This window comes from Serpula lacrymans (assembly GCF_000218685.1).
Source record: "Serpula lacrymans var. lacrymans S7.9 unplaced genomic scaffold SERLAscaffold_5, whole genome shotgun sequence".
Classification (NCBI taxonomy): Eukaryota; Fungi; Basidiomycota; class Agaricomycetes; order Boletales; family Serpulaceae; genus Serpula; species Serpula lacrymans.
In genome coordinates this window covers 2,875,236-2,901,501 of record NW_006763294.1, presented here as the reverse complement: position 1 = coordinate 2,901,501, position 26,266 = coordinate 2,875,236, and the positions used below count along the sequence as shown (strand labels likewise).

The 26,266-nt window shown below is 44.8% G+C and overlaps 7 protein-coding genes across 7 annotated transcripts; 4 read left to right on the top strand and 3 right to left on the bottom strand.

Moving 5' to 3' along the window:
• Positions 1-3: 3 nt before the first annotated feature.
• Positions 4-1,707, top strand: SERLADRAFT_464650 (uncharacterized protein; the record flags this gene model as incomplete). Its single annotated transcript, XM_007317081.1, has 5 exons — positions 4-218; positions 281-473; positions 535-706; positions 770-960; positions 1,063-1,707. The coding sequence occupies 5 exons, from the start codon at positions 216-218 to the stop codon at positions 1,539-1,541; spliced, it is 1,038 nt and encodes a 345-aa protein (XP_007317143.1).
• A 1,212-nt stretch (positions 1,708-2,919) lies between these two features.
• Positions 2,920-4,216, top strand: SERLADRAFT_464644 (uncharacterized protein; the record flags this gene model as incomplete). Its single annotated transcript, XM_007317080.1, has 8 exons — positions 2,920-2,931; positions 2,986-3,011; positions 3,141-3,203; positions 3,263-3,563; positions 3,622-3,668; positions 3,727-3,733; positions 3,798-3,951; positions 4,011-4,216. The coding sequence occupies 5 exons, from the start codon at positions 3,505-3,507 to the stop codon at positions 4,113-4,115; spliced, it is 372 nt and encodes a 123-aa protein (XP_007317142.1).
• Positions 4,217-5,251: 1,035 nt separating this feature from the next.
• On the top strand, positions 5,252-5,809 carry SERLADRAFT_436792 (uncharacterized protein; the record flags this gene model as incomplete). Its single annotated transcript, XM_007317079.1, has 1 exon — positions 5,252-5,809. The coding sequence occupies one exon, from the start codon at positions 5,252-5,254 to the stop codon at positions 5,807-5,809; it is 558 nt and encodes a 185-aa protein (XP_007317141.1).
• A 1,019-nt stretch (positions 5,810-6,828) lies between these two features.
• SERLADRAFT_386355 (uncharacterized protein) lies at positions 6,829-7,080 on the top strand (the record flags this gene model as incomplete). Its single annotated transcript, XM_007317078.1, has 1 exon — positions 6,829-7,080. A coding segment is annotated over one exon (252 nt), but the record flags the coding sequence as incomplete, so codon positions are not given.
• A 1,943-nt stretch (positions 7,081-9,023) lies between these two features.
• SERLADRAFT_386354 (uncharacterized protein) lies at positions 9,024-9,539 on the bottom strand (the record flags this gene model as incomplete). Its single annotated transcript, XM_007317077.1, has 1 exon — positions 9,024-9,539. A coding segment is annotated over one exon (155 nt), but the record flags the coding sequence as incomplete, so codon positions are not given.
• Positions 9,540-11,735: 2,196 nt separating this feature from the next.
• SERLADRAFT_436788 (uncharacterized protein) lies at positions 11,736-13,622 on the bottom strand (the record flags this gene model as incomplete). Its single annotated transcript, XM_007317076.1, has 5 exons — positions 11,736-11,893; positions 11,956-12,671; positions 12,756-13,240; positions 13,289-13,446; positions 13,577-13,622. 5 exons carry the CDS (start codon positions 13,620-13,622, stop codon positions 11,736-11,738), a joined length of 1,563 nt encoding a protein of 520 aa, XP_007317138.1.
• Positions 13,623-24,883: 11,261 nt separating this feature from the next.
• On the bottom strand, positions 24,884-25,135 carry SERLADRAFT_386353 (uncharacterized protein; the record flags this gene model as incomplete). The annotated part of the gene is made up of 1 exon (XM_007317075.1): positions 24,884-25,135. A coding segment is annotated over one exon (252 nt), but the record flags the coding sequence as incomplete, so codon positions are not given.
• Between the last annotated feature and the right edge of the window lie 1,131 nt (positions 25,136-26,266).

The following is a 26,266-nucleotide window of genomic DNA, read 5'->3' as shown; positions in this document are numbered from 1 at the left end:
AGTATCCAAGACAGTACTGGATAAGTATGTGTTTTATGCAGACATCCGAGTCGTCGCTGGAGTCGACATGTGTGATTCAGAGTTGTATGAGCCATCGTCAACACCTGGACGGACTTTGAATTTACACCTTTGACCGAACCAAGTTGGCAGAACTTGGAATCAGCTAAAAGGTAACTGCATAAATACAGCGCAGACCTCATCCATAACGAGCAAACATGGTAAATATCACATCCCTAGCATCCCTCGCAACTCTGAATAACCACTGACAAGCCAACCCCAGGCTAGAAATGAAGAAAAAGCACAATCCATGCTCTACCGCTTTCGTGAGGCGCAGGCAGCAGAGCTTGGGCTTGGAACCAGGAGCGACCGTAGACCCAAGATGGCCAGTGCATGTAAGAGTCTGAGAGAGTGTGAGCGGTGGAGAGGTGAGATACTCAGAGAGATAAGCAGGAAAGTGTCCAAGATTCAAGACGGTGCGTCTCTTTCATTCGTCCTCTGTCAAGCTCATCTGATAATACCCCACACTATATACAGCTGGTATGACGGACTACGAAGTGCGCGACCTCAACGACGAGATCAACAAACTCATGCGCGAAAAGAGACATTGGGAGAACCAGATCGTCGCTCTGGGTGGTGCCAACTACAGGCGGAACGTCGCTATGCTCGACGATGATGGGAAAGAAGTACCAGGGACGAAAGGATACAAGTATGTACCCCCCTTTCATCGTCTATGCTTTGCTCATCCATATCTTCTTCTCCCCTCTAATAGATACTTTGGTCGCGCCAAAGACCTCCCTGGTGTCCGCGAGCTCTTTGAGAGCAGAAAAAAAGAGGAGGACGAGGAAAACCAAGCTCTCGCGTTCTACAAAAAGTTCATGAACCATGGCCCCGCGTATTTTGGGGACCTTGACGAGGGAGACGGCAAGTTGCTTGCATTCGAGAGGGAGGCAGAGGAAGGAGGTATGTTCGTTTCACTTCCCATCTTTTTCTTTCGTTACAGCCATTTGTCCTTGTCTCGTCGAAATACGGTCAAACTGATGTTTGGACATATTTTGAATTCAGAATGGACAGAAGCATGCACTCACGTGTGGACCATCCTTGGAATACCTACCAGCGAACCACACCCACAGTTCCCCGGATCTACCCAGTCAAAAGTTATCAGTTCCTCCTCGGACTCGCCCCCACTTCCACCACCAAATACGGCCTCCGCCAAACGAAAAGCCTCAGATCAAGATCAAGATGGTGATACCACTATGTCTACCGCCTCTTCTGACACGCGCGTCTCGGATCCATCATCGAAGCGTTCAAAAGCGTCCATTTCAAACACATCAGACCCATCTCCAACCGCTACCACAAATTCACAAACGGTCGCTACGACAAGCCCACATCTCGCCCACGCTCAAGCTGCTGCTTCGTACATCCCCTTTCTTTCCCCGGAGGACCTGCTCCCGCCTAAACTGCCGACGAGGGAGGAAATGGAAGGCGTTTTGCTGAGGTTGCGGAAGCAGGTACTAGTACAGGAGTATTTTGGGGAGGGGTAGTAAGGCCATTTGTGGTTGTGTTGTATGGAGGGTAATGTGAAGGCGAGAAGAAGGGAGAGAGTAGGGGGGAGATACAGGCTGACGTGACTTCTGCTAAGTGTAGCTTTCTTAGAAACTTCTTATTATTGTCAATGACATTACATTAGCCTACTCTCTACTGCCAACTCACCACTCGTGAGTCGTGTTCAAGTCTGACTTAACGGGTATCTACAGATGGGCCTCGGGAATTACCCCTGTTCACTATCATTATACCAATACACTGCGCATTCGAGCCTGGACAATATTGTGCAGGAGTGTCGAGGAACAAAGGAACAATCCGACCCCGGCTCCTGCATTCCCCGCAACTTGTTTACTCATGCTGGTATGATAATGATGAGACAGTATCGCATCATGGGATTGTAGAAGACGGGTACTGTTACCTGGCAGATGGGGCGCTTGGCTAAACGTATATAACGAGTACTAACTTTAGCTGTTTTATCAACTGCAATTCTCTCGAGGTCCTCGTCCCCTACAGCACACCGAAAGAAACAGCCTAAATATTCGCCTCTCTTGTTCACTTTTAGAAGTCAAATATCCGTATGTCCTCGCTTTCGGAATCACAGGTCAAATACGTAGAATACAGTTACTGGGGTATGGCTTTATCATTGAATATAAATTCTTGTGATCGAGCTCACTAGGAGTATCGCTCTTGCAGGGCTTCTTGTTGCGACCCTGTTAGTTTGTCTATCGCTCTCGTTCCTTCATGATGATTGACATCTTGCAAGTTTTATAGGGTGTATGTTCGTACAAAGCTATTATTATTTTCATAATTACAACGATCGGTGGCCCGTAAAAGCACTGGTGAATAACGTTCTCGTTTCCATGCAGTTACACTCTTACCCCCAGTCTGACAGGTATCATTTATCATGTGCGCAACATGCGTTATGAAAACACTACATGTCTTACCCGAATCTTCATTATAGTATTGTCGACGCATTCAATTGGCTATGTTTAGCCAAGCTGTTTTACTTCTACTTGGTAGGTTTCCAGTTTGTTATCAAGGATTTCAGCGTTTATGGAACGTTTCGTTTAGGCTGAAAACTATGACAACCCGGCCGCTCTTGCGCTTTTGCCATGGCATGTTATGTCCTTTTTTTACAGTTGCAACCGCTCGCTAAAGCCCAATGTAGGGAATATAGTGCAGAGACTGTCGCGCTTAGCCTCGTACAGACATTGTGCATAGTCCTACAACAGTCTTACCACAATATTTTTACTGATAATGATATAGGGTACAACTGTTCTTCGCTCACCAAATCTACACAGGTATGTCTATTGCGCTTGGTAGCGCCAAACGCTTTTGTTTATGTAGAACGTAGTCAATAGGAAGGGTTGGATAGTGGCTTCGGTCATAGTTAGTCTGTTTTTCAGAGGCATTTGTCAAGTGTTATATTTATGTTTTTCTTAGGCCTTTCTCGCGCTTCTTGGTTTTGGCAAGTGTCACATTATATGTTTTAGTTCTAACGAACGGACTCGTTGATTTTTGTCTTCTAGGTTTAGGGATCGGTAGGTCGTTACATCATGAATGATATGATGACGATATCACTAACTTCTATGAATCAAGCTACTTCTATCATGTTAGCGTGTCATTCAAACCTTGCGTATACTGACACAAGAGCCTTTGGAGTATGGCACGGTTTACGCACTATCTGTATTGTGGATTTCTGACTTGCTGAAATTTGTAGGTCATGACTGATTTACTTCTCATTGTGCCGACAATTTGTGATATAATTGCAACGGCCGCAATGCTGCGCTTTCTCGATCAAAAGGGGACAGGGCTGAAAAGGCAAGTAATACTTCAAATACATAAATGCCCTGTATCTTCTACCGCTGGTTGGACGAGAATTATGATTGATGCGTGCGTTACAGGACAAGAGGTACCCTTAGATCGATACAATTTTTGGTGCTTAACCGTGGAATACTCCTCATGTCCACGCAATGCACATGTCTCGTCCTCTGGCTTGTAGGAGAAACCTACTGGTACTGGTATGTCATCCCTTATTATATATGTTCGTGTCTTCATGCAGTATAATGGAACGACAAGGCTGCCTGTCCATATGAACGTTCCCACTATATATGTAAACACTATGCGTGAGATTTTGTTTATTTGCATAGTTATTGTAGGCGTAATGCTAAATGTTCATTGCAGTGATCTTGTGAGCATCGGAACTCGATTTCCATGACGCTCCTATGAGTGACTGTTGATATTTCCGATTCTAGGCTAAACGAACGTGCAAGTATCCGAGCGAAAGCGAAAGTTATCAATACATCTCTTCAGCTTACAACTCGCATCAGACAACCTTTGGAGTTCAATGTCATTAATTCGTCACGGCAGACCACTACCGATTCACATGAGGTCGCCTTGGGGTTATCGGTAAGCTGGAGAGGGTTGTTCTTTGAGGGGATGCTGAACCTTTTGTTTTTTTATATTAGAACCATTCATCGTCAAAGATCATCCATAGCCATTCGGATGCACCTAGTCTGACTACTGTGACTTCCGAGGGAAATACAGTGAATGACGGTGACCATCTTTGCTGAAGATAACTGGAGCACGCGAGGAATGTCGGAATGAGCACGATGTTCATCTTACGTCTTCACTGTTTATAGTTAGAGTAATGATCATCACATGTAGTCAATATAATTTGTCCAGTTTTTAGGAAACTTTTGTGATGGCTTAGATAGGATAGAGGTTGTCAACCTCTTAGGCTCTTGTAAACATGTCAACTCATCGTTCCCTCTTCACCCCGTTATTCAAATCCACCTGCCTACAACTTGAATATGGCAGCTATTCCGTGAATTTTTTCAACTCATCCCCAGGGCCTTCATACTTGCAACTTGCATCCATCTTCTCCTGAAATGTTTCCCTCTGAAGAATGTGTATCCAGGATGCAGAGGATGCAAGGCCATTTGAAAAATCACTTCATATGGAAGTACAGCTAAGAAAGCTATCAGAATCAGAAGAAAGAAAAGTTGTGTCACCTGACAAAACTGGATAAACCCGGTCTCTGCTAAAGCAGCCATTGTTCTCCATGGAGCATAATGGCTGCTTCATGGAGTCAGCATTGTTCTCCTAGGAGTCATTATACTATAGCAAGTAGCACCTCCGACTATAAGTAGTAGGGGGTTTAGTATAGGAATACCTCAGTCATTTCTATTGTTAGGCTATGAGAAGACTAAAAGAGAGTATTTCTCAGTCTTATAATCAAGAGACTGATATTGAAGGATAATATACCTAAAAGAGAGTATTTCTAATAGTGTAAAGTGAGTATGATGATATAAAGTAAACTGTAAAATAACCAGACATACCTCAGTCTTATAATCAAGAGACTGAGGTTTGTGTAAGGCAGAGTGCTACGAGTTTTTGGAATAAGTGTGGGAAAGTTTTGAGCTTATGTAATGTAGTGGAAAAGCGGTCAAGTAGAGATGAAAGAATGGTGTATGGAAATGAAGAAATAAAAGGATAAAATGATAGGATGTGAGTGTATCATAAACAGGATATGCCAACATCTATAGCCTCTTAGGCAGCGGCTGAGGTATGTTACATTACATTTATTAGAGATCACCTTAGACTAACATCTATTGTAGTTTTCACTTAGATTTATTAGGTTATGAGCTCTGGTGATGCAAAAGCTATGCAGGAAATAATTCTCATTTGAAACAGCAAACTTGGAACCATGACCACAGCACACGATACATCCGCATGTCCAGTTCTCACTGGACCCAATAATTTCCAGATATGGAAACTCCGGATCATCTCAAAGCTACGTCGGGAAAAGGTTCTCCAAGTTGTTACTGGAGAGGAGCTCAAGCCCTCACCAGCAAAGCCCACCTCCTCAGAGGATCCTGAAATCACCTGGATACTTAAGGATGAGAAGGCACATGGAATCATCCAGGACCACATCTCTGATGCCCTCCTAATGAGGAGGACTGGAGACCTCACCAGCTCCAAGGAGTTATTTGATAAACTTGTTTCACTCCATCAGATGTCCAACATTGCCTTGGCCTTCTATTCATTCCAGCAACTCACCAAATTGTCCTGGGATGGGACATCACCTATCCAGGACCACATTACGAAAATCCAGACAATTGATTCATACCTCTTGTTACGCACAAAGTGCTTAACAAAGTCTGAGGGTTTGTCGAGGTTTGTAAAGAGACTTATCCGAAGACAAGTTCGAGAACATAGTTCTGAGTGGAGGTTTTCCAACGGGAGTTGGTCTTCTTCTGAATAGAAGTCTGATCTTAGGAGTCTAGCTTTGTAAGCGTAAACTGCATAGAATCGTATTAGAGAATACTACTGCTGTTACATGGTATTTATAATGGAAAGGAATCGGTGATAGGAGTTAGGTCCTATCTAGGGCAGGTCTGTCTGTTCAGGACTGAGTACTATAATAGGTACTGTGAATGCGAGAGGAACGGAAGTATATGTGAAGGGAATGAGTCATCGGTCCGATGGTATAACCGATGAGTAAAAAGAAATGAGTAGTCCTTAAATGTCCAATAGAGATTGTAACATTACCCCCTTACTTGCTCCGAGTTTCACTGAAATTCGGTACCTTCGCCGTCCATATTGTAACTGTCGTCGTAGCTGACATCTCCATGTAATCCTTCCATCAGAATCCTATCCTCGTCTTCCCTGCAGATGGGACACCAATTGAAACTATGTCCCGGTGCACGACGGTCACAGTCGGGGCAATAGTAGGCTTTGCAATAGTATGTGCGATGATCGCTCCAACCGCAGTTTTGGCAGTATGGAGCGTTGTTACGAACGCCTTCATGGTATCTTTGTCAGGTGTTGGATGAGGTGTTGGATTGGGGAGTGGTTGGATTGTCATCTCCCAGGTTGTACGTTCCTGCGTACAACTAATCAATCATGGCTGCGTCGTCATCTACGTTGATTGGGTTAGAGGGAGAGCCAGTCTCAGGCCTGTGCATTGCACCAGGCGGACTGTCTTTCTGTCCCTTCAACATACGAGACTGCCGTTTTGATGGAGTTCTGGCGGCGGGGATCTGGAGTATCACCTCTTGCCGGCCGCGTCAGGCTCCTCGTCAGTTCGTCAGGTGATGGGTTGGGGCGTTTGGCACTGGTCAAGGTGGAGATGATGGGGGAGACGGTGGTTTTGGGTTCAACCCAATGGAACGGGGACTGGAGTGGCTCGACTCTTGTGAGATCGGGCTGGTTGGGACGGTGGGAATATATTTTTCCTCCGATGGGATGGGCATAGGTCGACAGGTGATGATGTGGTAAGTGCGCTCCGGGGTAACACTGGTCTGGTCTGGGTGCGACAGGGACCGGAGGGACAAACCGGGTGGAGGAGTACTCGTACAACCGTCTCGCTCTATCCGCGTGCGAGCTTCGTTTAGCAATGTCCTCCCGCCTGATTCCAAATATTCCTTTGCCGGGTCCATCTGCCCATTCAAGGAGCTCATCCTCAAGCGTCGTTCCAAAGATTCCAAAACTAACTTTTTCATCCGGAGTGCCCGACAGATACTCAAGTCCTGACTGTTGAGCCGCGAATGCTCGCTTTCCAACAAATGTATTGAGTCTATGGCTTTTATGAGTTCATCAGCTATGAGGTCTATGGCAAGGAAGGTATGCATGGAAGAAAGAGCGTGATACGCATGGGGGCAGCGTTTTTCGGTCTCGTAAAAGAGATAGGTATAGGCGTCTTTTGCTGACATTAATTCTATGGCGTCAGTGACATCGGCTTGGTTGTGTTGTTGCCCACGGGCAAAAGACACTCGTTCGTCGGCTACAAGTTGGCATCACCGGGTATCGAGTAGGTGGTGATAGGGAAGCCGGTGGAGTTAGAAGTAGACATGTTTTGTGTTGAGAGACAGAGGATTGTTGGTAGTGGGGTGATTGTCTCTTCAACACAGCTTGTGGTCCTTCTTATAGGCTTCCAATATCTCCACAGCATTGGTTAAATGTTCTTCCGGTTCCCATGAGTTTTCGGAATGAGGGTAATGGTGCTATTTAATCAGGTAGCGGCGCCCACGTTTCTAGGGTTTGTGTCTAAGAATACTTTCTACTTTGTATTCCTCTTCTTCGTTGACCAGATCAGGTGGTGGTCGGATAAAGTTTGGGCCGTGAGTGTTAGTTTCCATATACGGCGTGAAAAGGGATGCGTGGAAAACATTGTGTATCCTCCAATGGGGAGGCAGGGATAGTCGGTAGTTTACTGGGGAAATCTTTTCTTGGATGCGAAAAGGTCCGATGTGTTTCATGTTGAACTTCTTGTATTTGGTAGCTTTTTCTTGCAGGTTGGTGTTCTCTAACCACACCTTTTGTCCTTTGGAGAATCGCGTGAACTTTCCGTTGTTTCTTTTCATCATCTTGCTTCTTGCGAGTTCGTGTGCTTTTAGGGCGTTTTCCCTTGCCCTAAGCAGTTCGGATAATCGTTTTTCCACTGATGGGATATTCGTGGATCTGTGTTTAGTTGGGATTCCTCGGGGTTCATATCCCATGAGGAGGTAGAATGGTGATTGGTTGTTTGTGGAGTGTGGTCTTTGGTTGTGACAGAATTCGGCGGTAGTAAGGTATTTTGCCCAGCTGTGTGGTTGGTTCTGGCAAAATATGCGGAGGTAGATCTCCAGTTCTTGATTGGATTGTTCTGTTTGTCCATCCATCTGGGGATGATACACAGAGGAGAGTGCAGTTTCAATGTTCAGGAGTTTGTGGAGTTCTTTGGATACTTCAGAGGCAAACTGTGGTCCCCTGTCGGATATGAGTTTATCGTGCAATCCGAATCGTTTGAAGATGGAATTGTGAAAGATTCGTGCGGTTTTGAGTGCGTTGATGGTTTTATGACAAGGTGAGAGGATTACCCCCTTACTAAGACCTTGGTCTACCACGACCATTATACTGTCGTATCCTGAAGATTCTGGTAAATCAGTTATGAAGTCTACGGATAGGTACTTCATTGGTTCTGCGGTTTTTGTTACGATAACACAATTTCCGGACATCTCCTTTCCTTTTTATTCTCCGCTTTAACCTTATACTTTAAGTGCCACGCGGCATTTCCCTTTCTCGCGCCGCGTTGCCTTTCTTTTACTTTTAGACTTAACTCTCTCACGCAGTGGAGCTGGCCATACGGGCTAGACCCTATGACATCATCAGCCACTGCCTTCATCAACTGTATAGTACACATGTACAAACAAACCTGTAGTAGTATATATACCCCAATAGATCCAGGAGACTCCTCAGCGAGTCCTCCTGTTGTATACCAACTAACTCACTGCAGCCCAAGGGGTACCCACTCCCCATCTTCCACTACCTTTATAGTGTGTTCCTGTGTGCGCCAGAGTAACTAACTCTTGGTTGTTACAATTTTTGTCAGGCAACAAATACGAAGCTATATAACAAAGCCCAATGTCTGGTCAAGTCTTTCCTGGAAGGCGGTGAATCAGAGTATGAGAATGAAGAGTATCAGTAAGAGCGCAAATCCAAACTAATATTGAACTAGAGAATAATACATCGAGTATATACTTCTCTATATAGTGAACGGCGATGGTCAGACCGAGAAAGGGAAATACTGAGAAAGTGGTCTGACCAGCTAGCTAACCAATAAGAAAAAAGGAGAACATGGTCCGATCTATCGTATTTACTAATCATATGAGAAAATGTATTGGTAAGGGATATATGATTGGCTGTATCAGTAAGCCCATGAGAAGGCGCTGACTCACAACCTTCTTCACTTATCAATATCCCTCCAAAGTATTCCCAGACATAGCACTGGATCGTGGCTATGTCATCTGGATATCTTCTCGAGGATTGACAACAAGTCTACCTCGTTGTAGGTACGATAGAACGTGAGTGTGAAGAGAGAATAAGAAGAAAAACGATAAAAGTAATAAGACACCTGCTGTAATCTCTAGTCCAAGGGCAAGAGGAGTGACGGGGATTGAGTCTGCTAACCACGACATGATGGGAATGCGATAAGAAAAATCGATTCCTCACAGTTTTTGGGGTCTGGTTTGGGATTAATGGTACGGTGGTGGGATGCGTGTTTACTTTCACTTGTTGACAAGTTGCGCATCCTTTCACGTATTCTTCCACTTGTTTCATCATTCCTGGCCACCAATGGGCCTTTTTGATCAACTGGTAGGTTTTGAGCCTTCCTGGGTGTCCTGCGGACAGGGAATCGTGGTGATCTTTGATGATCGTCTTTTGTTCTTCTACTTCGTCAATCAGTAATTTATTCTGATAAAAGAACTGTCCTTCTTCTTTTCTCCAATCGTCTTTCTTCGTTCTTCCTGGATAATTATCGTTTGTGAGCATGGCTTGCTCGATTGTGTTTTCAATTGTTCATGTGTGATACAGGAACGCTGAGGCGGGTATCATTGGTGTGTCATCGTTGTCTCCTTCTGTTTGGACGTATAAATCAGGTCTTCTTGAGAGTGCATCGGGTACCACCATGTGGGTTCCTGGTACGTGCTCCAAGGTGTCATTGTATTGTGACAGTTCCAGCTGCCATCGTCTTTGTCGCGGTGTCAGTTTCCTGGCTTCTTGCCAGTACGTCAGGTTCTTGTGATCTGTCAGGATTTGGATTGTGTGGGGGCTTCCCAAAAGTAAGTGTTTCCACTCTTTTAAAGCTCTCATTACCGCTAATAACTCTTTGTCGTAGATCTGGTAGTTCTTTTCAGCGGGGGATAGTGTTTTGGAGAAAAATGCATATGGGTGCCATTGTCCTTGGTCATCGGGTTGCATTAATACAGCTCCTGTGGCGTGTTTGCTGGCGTCTGCAGCAATCCTTGACGGTTTCAAGGAGTCGGGAATTTGTGTTATGGGGGATTCGAGGAATTTTTGTTTCATCAATTTGAAAGTGTCGTCTTCAGTTTGGGTCCAGTTCCACTTCCTATCCTTTTCTAGTAAGGCATTCAAGGGTCTGGCAAGGTCAGAGTAATGACCGATAAACTTCCTGTAGAAGTTTCCGTAACCTAAGAACTTCCTTACGCCTTTGGTGTCTTTTGGGATTGGCCAATCGCGGATCCCAGCGAGTTTGGCTGGATCCATCGATACCTGATTGTGGGAAACAATCATTCCTAAGTATTCAATGGTTTCCGCTTCGAAGGTGCATTTTTCTAGTTTTAGGAATAGGTTGTTATCGCGTAGTCTTTGTAGAACCTGTCTCATTCGGATTCGGAGTCTTTCGATGTTGGTGTCAAAGATGAGGATGTCATCCATGTATATGATCATCCAACCTTCATTGATGTAGTCTTTGAATTTGTCGTTCATCAGCCTTTGGAATGTTGCCGGTGAATTGCACATGCCGAATAACATGACCGTTGGTTTGAACACTCCTTTGCTGGTTTTAAACGCAGCTTTCCATTCGTCTCCTTCTTTTATCCTTACATTGTTGTATCCCCAATGTAGATCTAGTTTCGTAAAGATGGTGGCTCCTTTCAATTTTTTGATGAGGTCGGGTATTAGGGGTAGTGGATAGGGGTCTTTCACGGTATATGCGTTCAGTTTTCTGTAATCTTGGCACAGTCAGAGTGATCCATCCTTCTTGCCGATGAAGAAGAAAGGGGACACCTGTGGCAACTTGCTCGGCCTGATGTATCCCTTTCTGTAGTTTTCCGTTAAGAACTCCGTTAATGCTTCGTCTTCCTTTGATGCCAATGGGTATAACTTGCAATCTGTTGGTACGAATTCTGGTTTCATGTTGATTGCATGATCATATTCCCGTCGCTTGGGGAGTCTTTCCGACTTCTTTTTGTCGAAAATGTCCAAATACCCTTTATATTCATCCGGGAGGTTATGCTCCTTCTTTTCTCCGTGTATTTGCGCGTGTTCCATTGCCAAGTTGACCTTTAATCGAATCATGGTTCGAGGATAGGGTTTTTGGTCGGATACGTATCTATGAATAGTTTCGTACACGTCTTTGTTTACTGCGGTTGTCCTGATTTTTGTTTCCGTGGTTGTTTGGTTCATCCTGATGGAGTGTTTGTCCGAGTTTGGTAATTCTTTGTCTTTCCAGTTAATGACAGGATTGACTTTTCGTAACCAGGGAAATCCCAGTAATACGTCTTCTCCGTCTAGTCCGGTCAATAGGAACTTTGTGAACCTGTTTTGTCCTCCTGCATCTATCCTCTGATAGGTGCAATGCGTAATTTTTCCATTTTTGTTCATGGTTCCATCAACATTTTTACATGTTATAGGAGTTGGGAGTTTTTGGAGGGGAGTCGGTGTCTGATGGTGAATTTTGTGTCCATGAAGTCGTCTGTAGCTCCTGAATCTATCAGGGCTTTGGTTCTGATGGTTTTCTGTTTCAACGAGCAATCAATTTGTAAAGAGTTGGCATTGATCGTCGCTATTGTTACAGTTGCCATTTTTGACAGTACTAACATCGGGGTAGTCTGTCATTTCAAAAACCCTCGTCTTCTAATTCTTTCATCGCCTCTGTTCTTTGATCTTCTCCTAACTCCCTCCACATCCTCATGATGTTTTGGACCCTGTCTTCTTCTACCACTGTTTTGGTGTCATCTTCCGTTTTGGTTTGACGTACCTTTCTTTCGGGAGTTTTTCCTTTGTTCCTACAATTCCTTCCTATGTGTCCTTTCTCGTTACATATAAAGCATCTTCCCTCTTTCCTCCTTGATTCTTCTTCATCTTTGGTTAATCTTCTGGTGCTAGTGGATGGTCCACTTTTGCGATTTCTGTCGTTCTGTCTTTCTTTGTTTCTGGCGCCCCATGCTCCTTCCGAGATAGCGTTGGCACTGATCCAGTTGGCTTCTAGGTTCGCTACTGTGCCCATCCAGTCTTCGGTGGTGAGTAGTTCCTTTCCGGTGAGTGCCCTGCAAAGGAGGGGTGGCCGGATAGCCTTTTGATAAACCATGATCATGGCTTCATTGTTGATGCCGCTTTTCCCAGCATCTAGCATAAACCTTGAGTTAAACGCTACTGCATTTTCTCCTTGTTCCATCTTCATTTTCATCAAGGCAGCCGAGGCCGTTCCTTTGACGTTTGCCGTTCTGAAACTGGCTGTGAAGGTTTTCATGAAGTCTGCCCATGTGGAGTAGGCATTCTTCTCTTTGTATTTGGTCATCTTGGCTTCGCTCCATGAGGCGGCGTTGCTGTCCTTCATGTAGCTGAGGGCCACATATACCTTTTTCTTGTCGGAGTTGTAGATGGTGTCGTTGATATCAAAGTGTAGATCGGTGGACAATATTCACCTTTGGGCTTTATCTGGGGTTCCATCGAAGTCATTGATTTTCCCAATCATCGTGGGTTTGGGGGCTGCAGCGTTAGACATGGTGTGTGGTGGTGGGATGTGGGATGGAGCAGGTGCGGCGGGGAGTATCTGTGGAGTGGGAGGTGGTATCGGGTTGCCGTCTGCTGCAAACTCTTCAAAGTCGTTCTCGTCGTAGAGGTTTTCTACGGTTACTGGGGGATCGTGTTGTGTTGTGGGCAGTAGCTGTGGGTGGCTTCCTGCGTAGTACTGTAGCCAACGTGTTCTGGCTTCATAGAAAGTGTCTGCTTGTTCTTTGGTGTGGAGTCGGGTTATGTCTGGTTGGGGAAAGGGAGGTGGTGCTGCTATCCTTTCTTGTTGGGATGACGTCGGTGGGGTTGCTGTTTGTGGGTTGTCTGAGCTTCCTCTTGCTCTCTGGGATCTGGTTGTTGGTCGTTGCGACGTCTTGTCGACTTTTTCTTCCCAAACCTAAATAGGTGGGACTTCTGGTTAGAATACGATTCTTTTGTTACGCACAAAGTGCTTAACAAAGCCTGAGGGTTTGTCGAGGTTTGTAAAGAGACTTATCCGAAGACAAGTTCGAGAACATAGTTCTGAGTGGAGGTTTTCCAACGGGAGTTGGTCTTCTTCTGAGTAGAAGTCTGATCTTAGGAGTCTAGCTTTGTAAGCGTAAACTGCGTAGAATTGTATTAGAGAATACTACTGCTATTACATGGTATTTATAATGGAGAGGAATTGGTGATAGGAGTTAGGTCCTATCTAGGGCAGGTCCGTCTGTTCAGGACTGAGTACTATAATAGGTACTGTGAATGCGAGAGGAACAGAAGTATATGTGAAGGAAATGAGTCATCGGTCCGATGGTATAACCGATGAGTAAAAAGAAATGAGTAGTCCTTAAATGTCCAATAGAGATTGTAACACCTCTCTGGAATGAAACTAGGAGTTGATACCAAACTCATGGCCTTTGCTCTTCTCCAATCTCTCCCATGCACTCCTGAACGGCAAATATTTCAGTCATTGGTAATCAACACGATTGAAGTAAATAAACTTACTTTTGATGCAGTTGAGATCCACATCACTGCAGAAGTTGCACAACAGTCAGGAAAGGCCCCTGGAGGTTTCAAATCAGCACTCAAGTCCAAGGAGAAGTGGTGTGACTTCCAAGAAGCCAAATCACACAACACCTCGGAGTGTCGAACACTTCAGTCAGCTGGAAAAGGTCAAAAGAAGAAGGGAAAGGAAAGACACAAGGATAAAGGAAAAGAGAAGGAAAAGGCAAATACGGCGGAGCAATCATCTGCATCTGACTCCAAGGAGGAACAGAGTCATATTGCATTGGAACATGTACATATTCCCAAGCCACTTGCTAAACACATTCAAGCTTACCTTGTGTTGGAACCCGATAAGACCAAAACAACAATCATCATTGACTCCGGAGCAACATCCCACATGGTCCCTCACCGCTCCTGGTTTGAGCCAGGAACATACCATGTTCTGAGTCCTCTGAGGACAATCAGTTTTGGGGATGAATCCTAAATGCCATTGGAATTGGAACAGTAATCCTACAAGCAACTGTTGGCAAAAAGGACTACAATATTGCACTGTCAAATGTCTTACTTGTGCCAAACTTCACTTTAGCACTTGTCTCTGTCCACAAATTATCTAAAACGGGGTTATCAACACTTTTTCCAGCAGGATTAAATGCTTGTGAAGTTCAAAAAAAGAAAGAACTTATCCTCACTGCCTTACACAAGCGAGGACTTTATCACATCCAAGCAAAACCTGAAATTAACCCAGAGTCAGCTTTTGCAGCAGTAGATGTATTTATTGCACAGGAGAATGGGACACATTGGAATAGACCACTTGCAACAGATGGTTACAAAAGGACAGCTCCAGGACATAGACATCCTTACTGGAACCCCAGAGTTCTGTGAACCTTGTGCTTTAGGAAAGATGAAGAAAATACCTTTCAAGTCCACTGGAGGAAACCAAGCCAAGCGCCCCATACAAATTGTGCACACAGACGTTGGAGGACCGATCAAACCAACCTCCAGGGTTTTCAGTACTGGATTATCATTGTAGATGATTTCTCCAAATTTCCATGAATATATTTCCTAAAACACAAAAGTGAAGCACTGGAACAATACAAGCAATGGAAAGAAGATGTCCAAACATTCTTCCAAACTCATTTGGGAGAAGAAAGCTTTACTCCACTGTACACAGAATTCCCTACGGAGCAATGGGGGAGGAGAACATACTGGCAATGCATTCAAAAATCAACTCCGAGGAGATGGTGTCATCCAAGAAACTACAGCTGTAGATACTCCGGAACAAAATGGCATTGCAGAACACATGAATTAGACATTGGCTACATTAGCAACCACTATGCTCCATGATTCCAAGCTCCCAAAGTCATTTTGGGTAGATGCCATGCAAACAGCTGCATATATCACAGCACGCAGCCCAGCATCAGGACTCCATGGAAAGGCCCCATATGAAATACTGTTTAAAAGGAGAGTTGATCCAACTTTGTTTCGCCCTTTCGGATGCCAAGCATATGCCTTGATTCCAAAAGACAAAAGGCAAGGGAAGTTTTACTCCAAGGGGTGCAAAGCCATAATGATTGGCTACACACATGGAAAGCAAGCCTACAAACTCCTAGACACTGAACAATGAACTGTGTTTTCCAGTTGGCATGTCATACTCAATGAATCCAGAAAGGTACAAAAGGACGACACTGCTCCCTGGGACACAGACCCTAGCACAGATCAGTGGGAGGGACTCATTCCAGAGAATGCTCACTATCCAGACCAAAATGCGTTGGAGGAGGATGATCCTGACCCTTGGATCCGAGATCCAAATGAATTGCAAATGGAACTGCATCTCCAAGGAGATGTTCTACAAGCAATAGAACCATATCAGCATGAAAATGTTCCAAGAGCAGTGGGGCAATACCTCCGTGGAGACGTTCCGAGAGCAGTGGGAGCACCTGATCAGCTAAAACACCCTCCACAACAGTCTCTACAACCAAGACCTGAACACTGGCCATCTTCAGAACGGAAAGCCAAAGTAGAGTTACAGTCAGTGGGAGGACAGCCCCAGCTGATGTGGAAAAAGTCCGAATACAGCTAGACAGCCTGTCCATTGGATCAGCTTCTGGAAGGCATACAACATCTCCAAGGAGTCATTCAACACCTACGAGGAGTCATTCAACACCTTCAGGAGTGAGTGAGGCAACAAATACACAAATGCATCTACTCCCTGGAGTACCTGCACAAGTTCCTAAAAGAGCAGTCATGCCTGCTAAAGTCCTAGGAGTACACAGAAGCAGTTGCCAGACCCGTCCTGCAGACAAAAACCGAGATTATCAAAGGACTCTAGATGAGGAACAGTCTCAAAAAGAGCAGCATAACAACTCCATGGAGAAACCTAACACTCCTGAGGTTCATGAAGAAACATCTGATACAGAGGAGATATTCTTTGCTGGAATAGCAAGTACCGGTCCATCTAATACAGACCTTCCAAGGACACTAAAGGAAGCCTTATCACGTCCGGATGGAGAATTATTGAAGTCTGCCTTGGAGGAGGAACTCCTAAGTCTCAATATTAATGCAGTATATGACACGGTCCCACTTCCAAAGGGAGTGAAACCTATCACATCAAAACCTGTTTTCCGGATCAAGTTTGATCAAAATGGAAACATTGAGAGATACAAACTCCGGATTGTTGCACGAGGTTTTACTCAAAGGGAGGGGCTTGATTACCAGGAAGTTTTTGCTCTGATTGCAAACTTAGAGTCAATTCAAATTATTCTAGCCCTGGCAGAAAAGTACAACCTCGAAGTTGATCAAATGGATGTATGCACAGCTTATCTCAATGGAGAACTTGAAGAAAAACTGTACATGCTTCCTCCAGGGGGTGTTCCTATCCAACCTGGATACCGCTGGAGGTTGAAAAAATCCATCTACGGATTAAAACAAGCTGGTTGTACATGGAACAAAACCTTTGATTGCAAACTCCAGGAGCTTGGTTTCACAAGACTAAATGCAGAAACATGTCTCTATGTATTCCGGGACAACAAACAAATATGCTTTGTTGTTGTCTATGTAGATGACCTCCTCCTAGGAGCTTCATCCTGAAAATTCATAGATATCACAAAAGCCAAACTTGAATCCATATTCAAAATGCGGGACTCTGGAGAAGCAAAATACATCCTTGGAATAGAAATCCAACGTGGTTGTTCAAACAAACAATCTCCCTATTGCAATGCCAATACATTGACACAGTCCTGGAGTGTACTGGAATGAAGAACTGCAAACTAGTATGGACACCAATGGCCCATGGATCAAAACTCCTCGCCAATGCTCCAGGGGAAGATATTGTGCAACATGAGATGCATATTGAAGGACATCAAGTGCCATACCTCTCAATTGTAGGCTCCCTCATGTATACCATACTCAGAACCCGCCCAGACATTGCCTATGTTGGAATACTAAGCAGACATAGCTCAGCTCCAAGGAGCCATCACTGGGAAGCTGCAAAATGTGTCCTCCAATATCTGAAAGCAACCAGGGACATGAAACTACATTATGATGGCACAGATATCTCCATGGACATGGATTTCTATGGATATTCGGATGCAGATTGGTCTGGAGACCCAGACACATCTTGATCAACATCAGGCTTTGTTTTTATCACCATCTGAGGAGCAATCTCCTGGACAAGCAAAAGACAAAGCATGGTAGCTTTATCCTCCAAGGAGTCCGAGTACATTGGATTGAGCAATGCTGGACAACATATTGCATGGCTTCGGACATTTTTTGAAGAAATTGGACATGCTCAAAATGGACCTACAACATTGCACTGTGACAATCAAGCAGCTATCATTCTTACACAAGATCCACAGTTCCGTGCTCGCACAAAACACATTCAACGGAAATATCATTTTATCCGAGATGACTTAGTATCAAAAGGAGAGGCAGTAATCAGATATGTTCCTACAGGAGATATGGTTGCTGACATTCTCACTAAACCCCTCACTCATGAAAAACACTGGAAATTCTCTAAAGCTATGGGACTACAGTTGCACTCGAGTGGGAGTGACAAAACCGGATAAACCCAGTCTCTGCCAAAGCAGCCATTGTTCTCCATGGAGTCACCATTGTTCTCCTAGGAGTCATTATATGTGAGGCAACGATAAACCATAACAAAAAACAAAACCTGTCTCCTACTGCACTTGCAGGGAGTAAGGGGTTCAATAAGCTTTGAGGTCGACAGACGCTAGTAAATATAGCGAGTAGAGGGCTTGGGAAGTAAACTCAAGGGTTTTGGTTGAGGAGTAAAGCGGGTAAATCAAGTAATAGAAAACTAAGGAATTATACATGAATAGGTAAGGCTTTATATAGCTAACCGTCCATTCCTCAGACCGAAAGGAGAATAGACGAAAAGTGGTCTGAGGAATAAATCGTCCAATAAGAAAAAAGGGAACAACTATTGTACTGTTACGATCTCTATTGGACATTTAAGGACTGCTCATTTCTTTTTACTCATCGGTTATACCATTGGACCGATGACTCATTTTCTTCACTTACACTTTTGTTCCTCTCGCATTTGCAGTACCTATTATAGTACTTAGTCCTGAACAGACGGACCTGCCCTAGATAGGACCTAACTCCTATCACCAATTCCTCTCCATTATAAATACCATGTAATAGCAGTAGTATTCTCTAATACAATTCTACGCAGTTTACGCTTACAAAGCTAGACTCCTAAGATCAGACTTCTACTCAGAAGAAGACCAACTCCCGTTGGAAAACCTCCACTCAGAACTATGTTCTCGAACTTGTCTTCGGATAAGTCTCTTTACAAACCTCGACAAACCCTCAGGCTTTGTTAAGCACTTTGTGCGTAACAAAAGAATCGTATTCTAACCAGAAGTCCCACCTATTTAGGTTTGGGAAGAAAAAGTCGACAAGACGTCGCAACGACCAACAACCAGATCCCAGAGAGCAAGAGGAAGCTCAGACAACCCACAAACAGCAACCCCACCGACGTCATCCCAACAAGAAAGGATAGCAGCACCACCTCCCTTTCCCCAACCAGACATAACCCGACTCCACACCAAAGAACAAGCAGACACTTTCTATGAAGCCAGAACACGTTGGCTACAGTACTACGCAGGAAGCCACCCACAGCTACTGCCCACAACACAACACGATCCCCCAGTAACCGTAGAAAACCTCTACGACGAGAACGACTTTGAAGAGTTTGCAGCAGACGGCAACCCGATACCACCTCCCACTCCACAGATACTCCCCGCCGCACCTGCTCCATCCCACATCCCACCACCACACACCATGTCTAACGCTGCAGCCCCCAAACCCACGATGATTGGGAAAATCAATGACTTCGATGGAACCCCAGATAAAGCCCAAAGGTGAATATTGTCCACCGATCTACACTTTGATATCAACGACACCATCTACAACTCCGACAAGAAAAAGGTATATGTGGCCCTCAGCTACATGAAGGACAGCAACGCCGCCTCATGGAGCGAAGCCAAGATGACCAAATACAAAGAGAAGAATGCCTACTCCACATGGGCAGACTTCATGAAAACCTTCACAGCCAGTTTCAGAACGGCAAACGTCAAAGGAACGGCCTCGGCTGCCTTGATGAAAATGAAGATGGAACAAGGAGAAAATGCAGTAGCGTTTAACTCAAGGTTTATGCTAGATGCTGGGAAAAGCGGCATCAACAATGAAGCCATGATCATGGTTTATCAAAAGGCTATCCGGCCACCCCTCCTTTGCAGGGCACTCACCGGAAAGGAACTACTCACCACCGAAGACTGGATGGGCACAGTAGCGAACCTAGAAGCCAACTGGATCAGTGCCAACGCTATCTCGGAAGGAGCATGGGGCGCCAGAAACAAAGAAAGACAGAACGACAGAAATCGCAAAAGTGGACCATCCACTAGCACCAGAAGATTAACCAAAGATGAAGAAGAATCAAGGAGGAAAGAGGGAAGATGCTTTATATGTAACGAGAAAGGACACATAGGAAGGAATTGTAGGAACAAAGGAAAAACTCCCGAAAGAAAGGTACGTCAAACCAAAACGGAAGATGACACCAAAACAGTGGTAGAAGAAGACAGGGTCCAAAACATCATGAGGATGTGGAGGGAGTTAGGAGAAGATCAAAGAACAGAGGCGATGAAAGAATTAGAAGACGAGGGTTTTTGAAATGACAGACTACCCCGATGTTAGTACTGTCAAAAATGGCAACTGTAACAATAGCGACGATCAATGCCAACTCTTTACAAATTGATTGCTCGTTGAAACAGAAAACCATCAGAACCAAAGCCCTGATAGATTCAGGAGCTACAGACGACTTCATGGACACAAAATTCACCATCAGACACCGACTCCCCTCCAAAAACTCCCAACTCCTATAACATGTAAAAATGTTGATGGAACCATGAACAAAAATGGAAAAATTACGCATTGCACCTATCAGAGGATAGATGCAGGAGGACAAAACAGGTTCACAAAGTTCCTATTGACCGGACTAGACGGAGAAGACGTATTACTGGGATTTCCCTGGTTACGAAAAGTCAATCCTGTCATTAACTGGAAAGACAAAGAATTACCAAACTCGGACAAACACTCCATCAGGATGAACCAAACAACCACGGAAACAAAAATCAGGACAACCGCAGTAAACAAAGACGTGTACGAAACTATTCATAGATACGTATCCGACCAAAAACCCTATCCTCGAACCATGATTCGATTAAAGGTCAACTTGGCAATGGAACACGCGCAAATACACGGAGAAAAGAAGGAGCATAACCTCCCGGATGAATATAAAGGGTATTTGGACATTTTCGACAAAAAGAAGTCGGAAAGACTCCCCAAGCGACGGGAATATGATCATGCAATCAACATGAAACCAGAATTCGTACCAACAGATTGCAAGTTATACCCATTGGCATCAAAGGAAGACGAAGCATTAACGGAGTTCTTAACGGAAAACTACAGAAAGGGATACATCAGGCCGAGCAAGTTGCCACAGGTGTCCCCTTTCTTCTTCATCGGCAAGAAGGATGGATCACTCTGACTGTGCCAAGATTACAGAAAACTGAACGCATATACCGTGAAAGACCCCTATCCACTACCCCTAATACCCGACCTCATCAAAAAATTGAAAGGAGCCACCATCTTTACGAAACTAGATCTACATTGGGGATACAACAATGTAAGGATAAAAGAAGGAGACGAATGGAAAGCTGCGTTTAAAACCAGCAAAGGAGTGTTCAAACCAACGGTCATGTTATTCGGCATGTGCAATTCACCGGCAACATTCCAAAGGCTGATGAACGACAAATTCAAAGACTACATCAATGAAGGTTGGATGATCATATACATGGATGACATCCTCATCTTTGACACCAACATCGAAAGACTCCGAATCCGAATGAGACAGGTTCTACAAAGACTACGCGATAACAACCTATTCCTAAAACTAGAAAAATGCACCTTCGAAGCGGAAACCATTGAATACTTAGGAATGATTGTTTCCCACAATCAGGTATCGATGGATCCAGCCAAACTCGCTGGGATCCGCGATTGGCCAATCCCAAAAGACACCAAAGGCGTAAGGAAGTTCTTAGGTTACGGAAACTTCTACAGGAAGTTTATCGGTCATTACTCTGACCTTGCCAGACCCTTGAATGCCTTACTAGAAAAGGATAGGAAGTGGAACTGGACCCAAACTGAAGACGACACTTTCAAATTGATGAAACAAAAATTCCTCGAATCCCCCATAACACAAATTCCCGACTCCTTGAAACCGTCAAGGATTGCTGCAGACGCCAGCAAACACGCCACAGGAGCTGTATTAATGCAACCCGATGACCAAGGACAATGGCACCCATATGCATTTTTCTCCAAAACACTATCCCCCGCTGAAAAGAACTACCAGATCTACGACAAAGAGTTATTAGCGGTAATGAGAGCTTTAAAAGAGTGGAAACACTTACTTTTGGGAAGCCCCCACACAATCCAAATCCTGACAGATCACAAGAACCTGACGTACTGGCAAGAAGCCAGGAAACTGACACCGCGACAAAGACGATGGCAGCTGGAACTGTCACAATACAATGACACCTTGGAGCACGTACCAGGAACCCACATGGTGGTACCCGATGCACTCTCAAGAAGACCTGATTTATACGTCCAAACAGAAGGAGACAACGATGACACACCAATGATACCCGCCTCAGCGTTCCTGTATCACACATGAACAATTGAAAACACAATCGAGCAAGCCATGCTCACAAACGATAATTATCCAGGAAGAACGAAGAAAGACGATTGGAGAAAAGAAGAAGGACAGTTCTTTTATCAGAATAAATTACTGATTGACGAAGTAGAAGAACAAAAGACGATCATCAAAGATCACCACGATTCCCTGTCCGCAGGACACCCAGGAAGGCTCAAAACCTACCAGTTGATCAAAAAGGCCCATTGGTGGCCAGGAATGATGAAACAAGTGGAAGAATACGTGAAAGGATGCGCAACTTGTCAACAAGTGAAAGTAAACACGCATCCCACCACCGTACCATTAATCCCAAACCAGACCCCAAAAACTGTGAGGAATCGATTTTTCTTATCGCATTCCCATCATGTCGTGGTTAGCAGACTCAATCCCCGTCACTCCTCTTGCCCTTGGACTAGAGATTACAGCAGGTGTCTTATTACTTTTATCGTTTTTCTTCTTATTCTCTCTTCACACTCACGTTCTATCGTACCTACAACGAGGTAGACTTGTTGTCAATCCTCGAGAAGATATCCAGATGACATAGCCACGATCCAGTGCTATGTCTGGGAATACTTTGGAGGGATATTGATAAGTGAAGAAGGTTGTGAGTCAGCGCCTTCTCATGGGCTTACTGATACAGCCAATCATATATCCCTTACCAATACATTTTCTCATATGATTAGTAAATACGATAGATCGGACCATGTTCTCCTTTTTTCTTATTGGTTAGCTAGCTGGTCAGACCACTTTCTCAGTATTTCCCTTTCTCGGTCTGACCATCGCCGTTCACTATATAGAGAAGTATATACTCGATGTATTATTCTCTAGTTCAATATTAGTTTGGATTTGCGCTCTTACTGATACTCTTCATTCTCATACTCTGATTCACCGCCTTCCAGGAAAGACTTGACCAGACATTGGGCTTTGTTATATAGCTTCGTATTTGTTGCCTGACAAAAATTGTAACAACCAAGAGTTAGTTACTCTGGCGCACACAGGAACACACTATAAAGGTAGTGGAAGATGGGGAGTGGGTACCCCTTGGGCTGCAGTGAGTTAGTTGGTATACAACAGGAGGACTCGCTGAGGAGTCTCCTGGATCTATTGGGGTATATATACTACTACAGGTTTGTTTGTACATGTGTACTATACAGTTGATGAAGGCAGTGGCTGATGATGTCATAGGGTCTAGCCCGTATGGCCAGCTCCACTGCGTGAGAGAGTTAAGTCTAAAAGTAAAAGAAAGGCAACGCGGCGCGAGAAAGGGAAATGCCGCGTGGCACTTAAAGTATAAGGTTAAAGCGGAGAATAAAAAGGAAAGGAGATGTCCGGAAATTGTGTTATCGTAACAAAAACCGCAGAACCAATGAAGTACCTATCCGTAGACTTCATAACTGATTTACCAGAATCTTCAGGATACGACAGTATAATGGTCGTGGTAGACCAAGGTCTTAGTAAGGGGGTAATCCTCTCACCTTGTCATAAAACCATCAACGCACTCAAAACCGCACGAATCTTTCACAATTCCATCTTCAAACGATTCGGATTGCACGATAAACTCATATCCGACAGGGGACCACAGTTTGCCTCTGAAGTATCCAAAGAACTCCACAAACTCCTGAACATTGAAACTGCACTCTCCTCTGTGTATCATCCCCAGATGGATGGACAAACAGAACAATCCAATCAAGAACTGGAGATCTACCTCCGCATATTTTGCCAGAACCAACCACACAGCTGGGCAAAATACCTTACTACCGCCGAATTCTGTCACAACCAAAGACCACACTCCACAAACAACCAATCACCATTCTACCTCCTCATGGGATATGAACCCCGAGGAATCCCAACTAAACACAGATCCACGAATATCCCATCAGTGGAAAAACGATTATCCGAACTGCTTAGGGCAAGGGAAAACGCCCTAAAAGCACACGAACTCGCAAGAAGCAAGATGATGAAAAGAAACAACGGAAAGTTCACGCGATTCTCCAAAGGACAAAAGGTGTGGTTAGAGAACACCAACCTGCAAGAAAAAGCTACCAAATACAAGAAGTTCAACATGAAACACATCGGACCTTTTCGCATCCAAGAAAAGATTTCCCCAGTAAACTACCGACTATCCCTGCCTCCCCATTGGAGGATACACAATGTTTTCCACGCATCCCTTTTCACGCCGTATATGGAAACTAACACTCACGGCCCAAACTTTATCCGACCACCACCTGATCTGGTCAACGAAGAAGAGGAATACAAAGTAGAAAGTATTCTTAGACACAAACCCTAGAAACGTGGGCGCCGCTACCTGATTAAATAGCACCATTACCCTCATTCCGAAAACTCATGGGAACCGGAAGAACATTTAACCAATGCTGTGGAGATATTGGAAGCCTATAAGAAGGACCACAAGCTGTGTTGAAGAGACAATCACCCCACTACCAACAATCCTCTGTCTCTCAACACAAAACATGTCTACTTCTAACTCCACCGGCTTCCCTATCACCACCTACTCGATACCCGGTGATGCCAACTTGTAGCCGACGAACGAGTGTCTTTTGCCCGTGGGCAACAACACAACCAAGCCGATGTCACTGACGCCATAGAATTAATGTCAGCAAAAGACGCCTATACCTATCTCTTTTACGAGACCGAAAAACGCTGCCCCCATGCGTATCACGCTCTTTCTTCCATGCATACCTTCCTTGCCATAGACCTCATAGCTGATGAACTCATAAAAGCCATAGACTCAATACATTTGTTGGAAAGCGAGCATTCGCGGCTCAACAGTCAGGACTTGAGTATCTGTCGGGCACTCCGGATGAAAAAGTTAGTTTTGGAATCTTTGGAACGACGCTTGAGGATGAGCTCCTTGAATGGGCAGATGGACCCGGCAAAGGAATATTTGGAATCAGGCGGGAGGACATTGCTAAACGAAGCTCGCACGCGGATAGAGCGAGACGGTTGTACGAGTACTCCTCCACCCGGTTTGTCCCTCCGGTCCCTGTCGCACCCAGACCAGACCAGTGTTACCCCGGAGCGCACTTATCACATCATCACCTGTCGACCTATGCCCATCCCATCGGAGGAAAAATATATTCCCACCGTCCCAACCAGCCCGATCTCACAAGAGTCGAGCCACTCCAGTCCCCGTTCCATTGGGTTGAACCCAAAACCACCGTCTCCCCCATCATCTCCACCTTGACCAGTGCCAAACGCCCCAACCCATCACCTGACGAACTGACGAGGAGCCTGACGCGGCCGGCAAGAGGTGATACTCCAGATCCCCGCCGCCAGAACTCCATCAAAACGGCAGTCTCGTATGTTGAAGGGTCAGAAAGGCAGTCCGCCTGGCGCAACGCACAGGCCTGAGACTGGCTCTCCCTCCAACCCAATCAATGTAGATGATGATGCAGCCATGATCAATTAGTTGTACGCAGGAACGTACAACCTAGGAGATGACAATCCAACCACTCCCCAATCCGACACCTCATCCAACACCTGACGAAAATACCACGAAGGTGTTCGTAACAACGCTCCATACTGCCAAAACTGCGGTTGGAGCGATCATCGTACATACTATTGCGAAGCCTATTATTGCCCCGACTGTGACCGTCGTGCACCGGGACATAGTTTTAATTGGAGTCCCATCCGCAGGGAAGACGAGGATAGGATTCTGATGGAAGGATTACATGGAGATGTCAGCTACGACAACAGTTACAATATTGACGGCGAAGGTACCGAATTTCAGTGAAACTCGGAGCAAGTAAGGGGGTAATGTTACGATCTCTATTGGACATTTAAGGACTGCTCATTTCTTTTTACTCATCGGTTATACCATTGGACCTATGACTCATTTCCTTCACGTACACTTTTGTTCCTCTCGCATTTGCAGTACCTATTATAGTACTTAGTCCTGAACAGACGGACCTGCCCTAGATAGGACCTAACTCCTATCACCAATTCCTCTCCATTATAAATACCATGTAATAGCAGTAGTATTCTCTAATACAATTCTACGCAGTTTACGCTTACAAAGCTAGACTCCTAAGATCAGACTTCTACTCAGAAGAAGACCAACTCCCGTTGGAAAACCTCCACTCAGAACTATGTTCTCGAACTTGTCTTCGGATAAGTCTCTTTACAAACCTCGACAAACCCTCAGACTTTGTT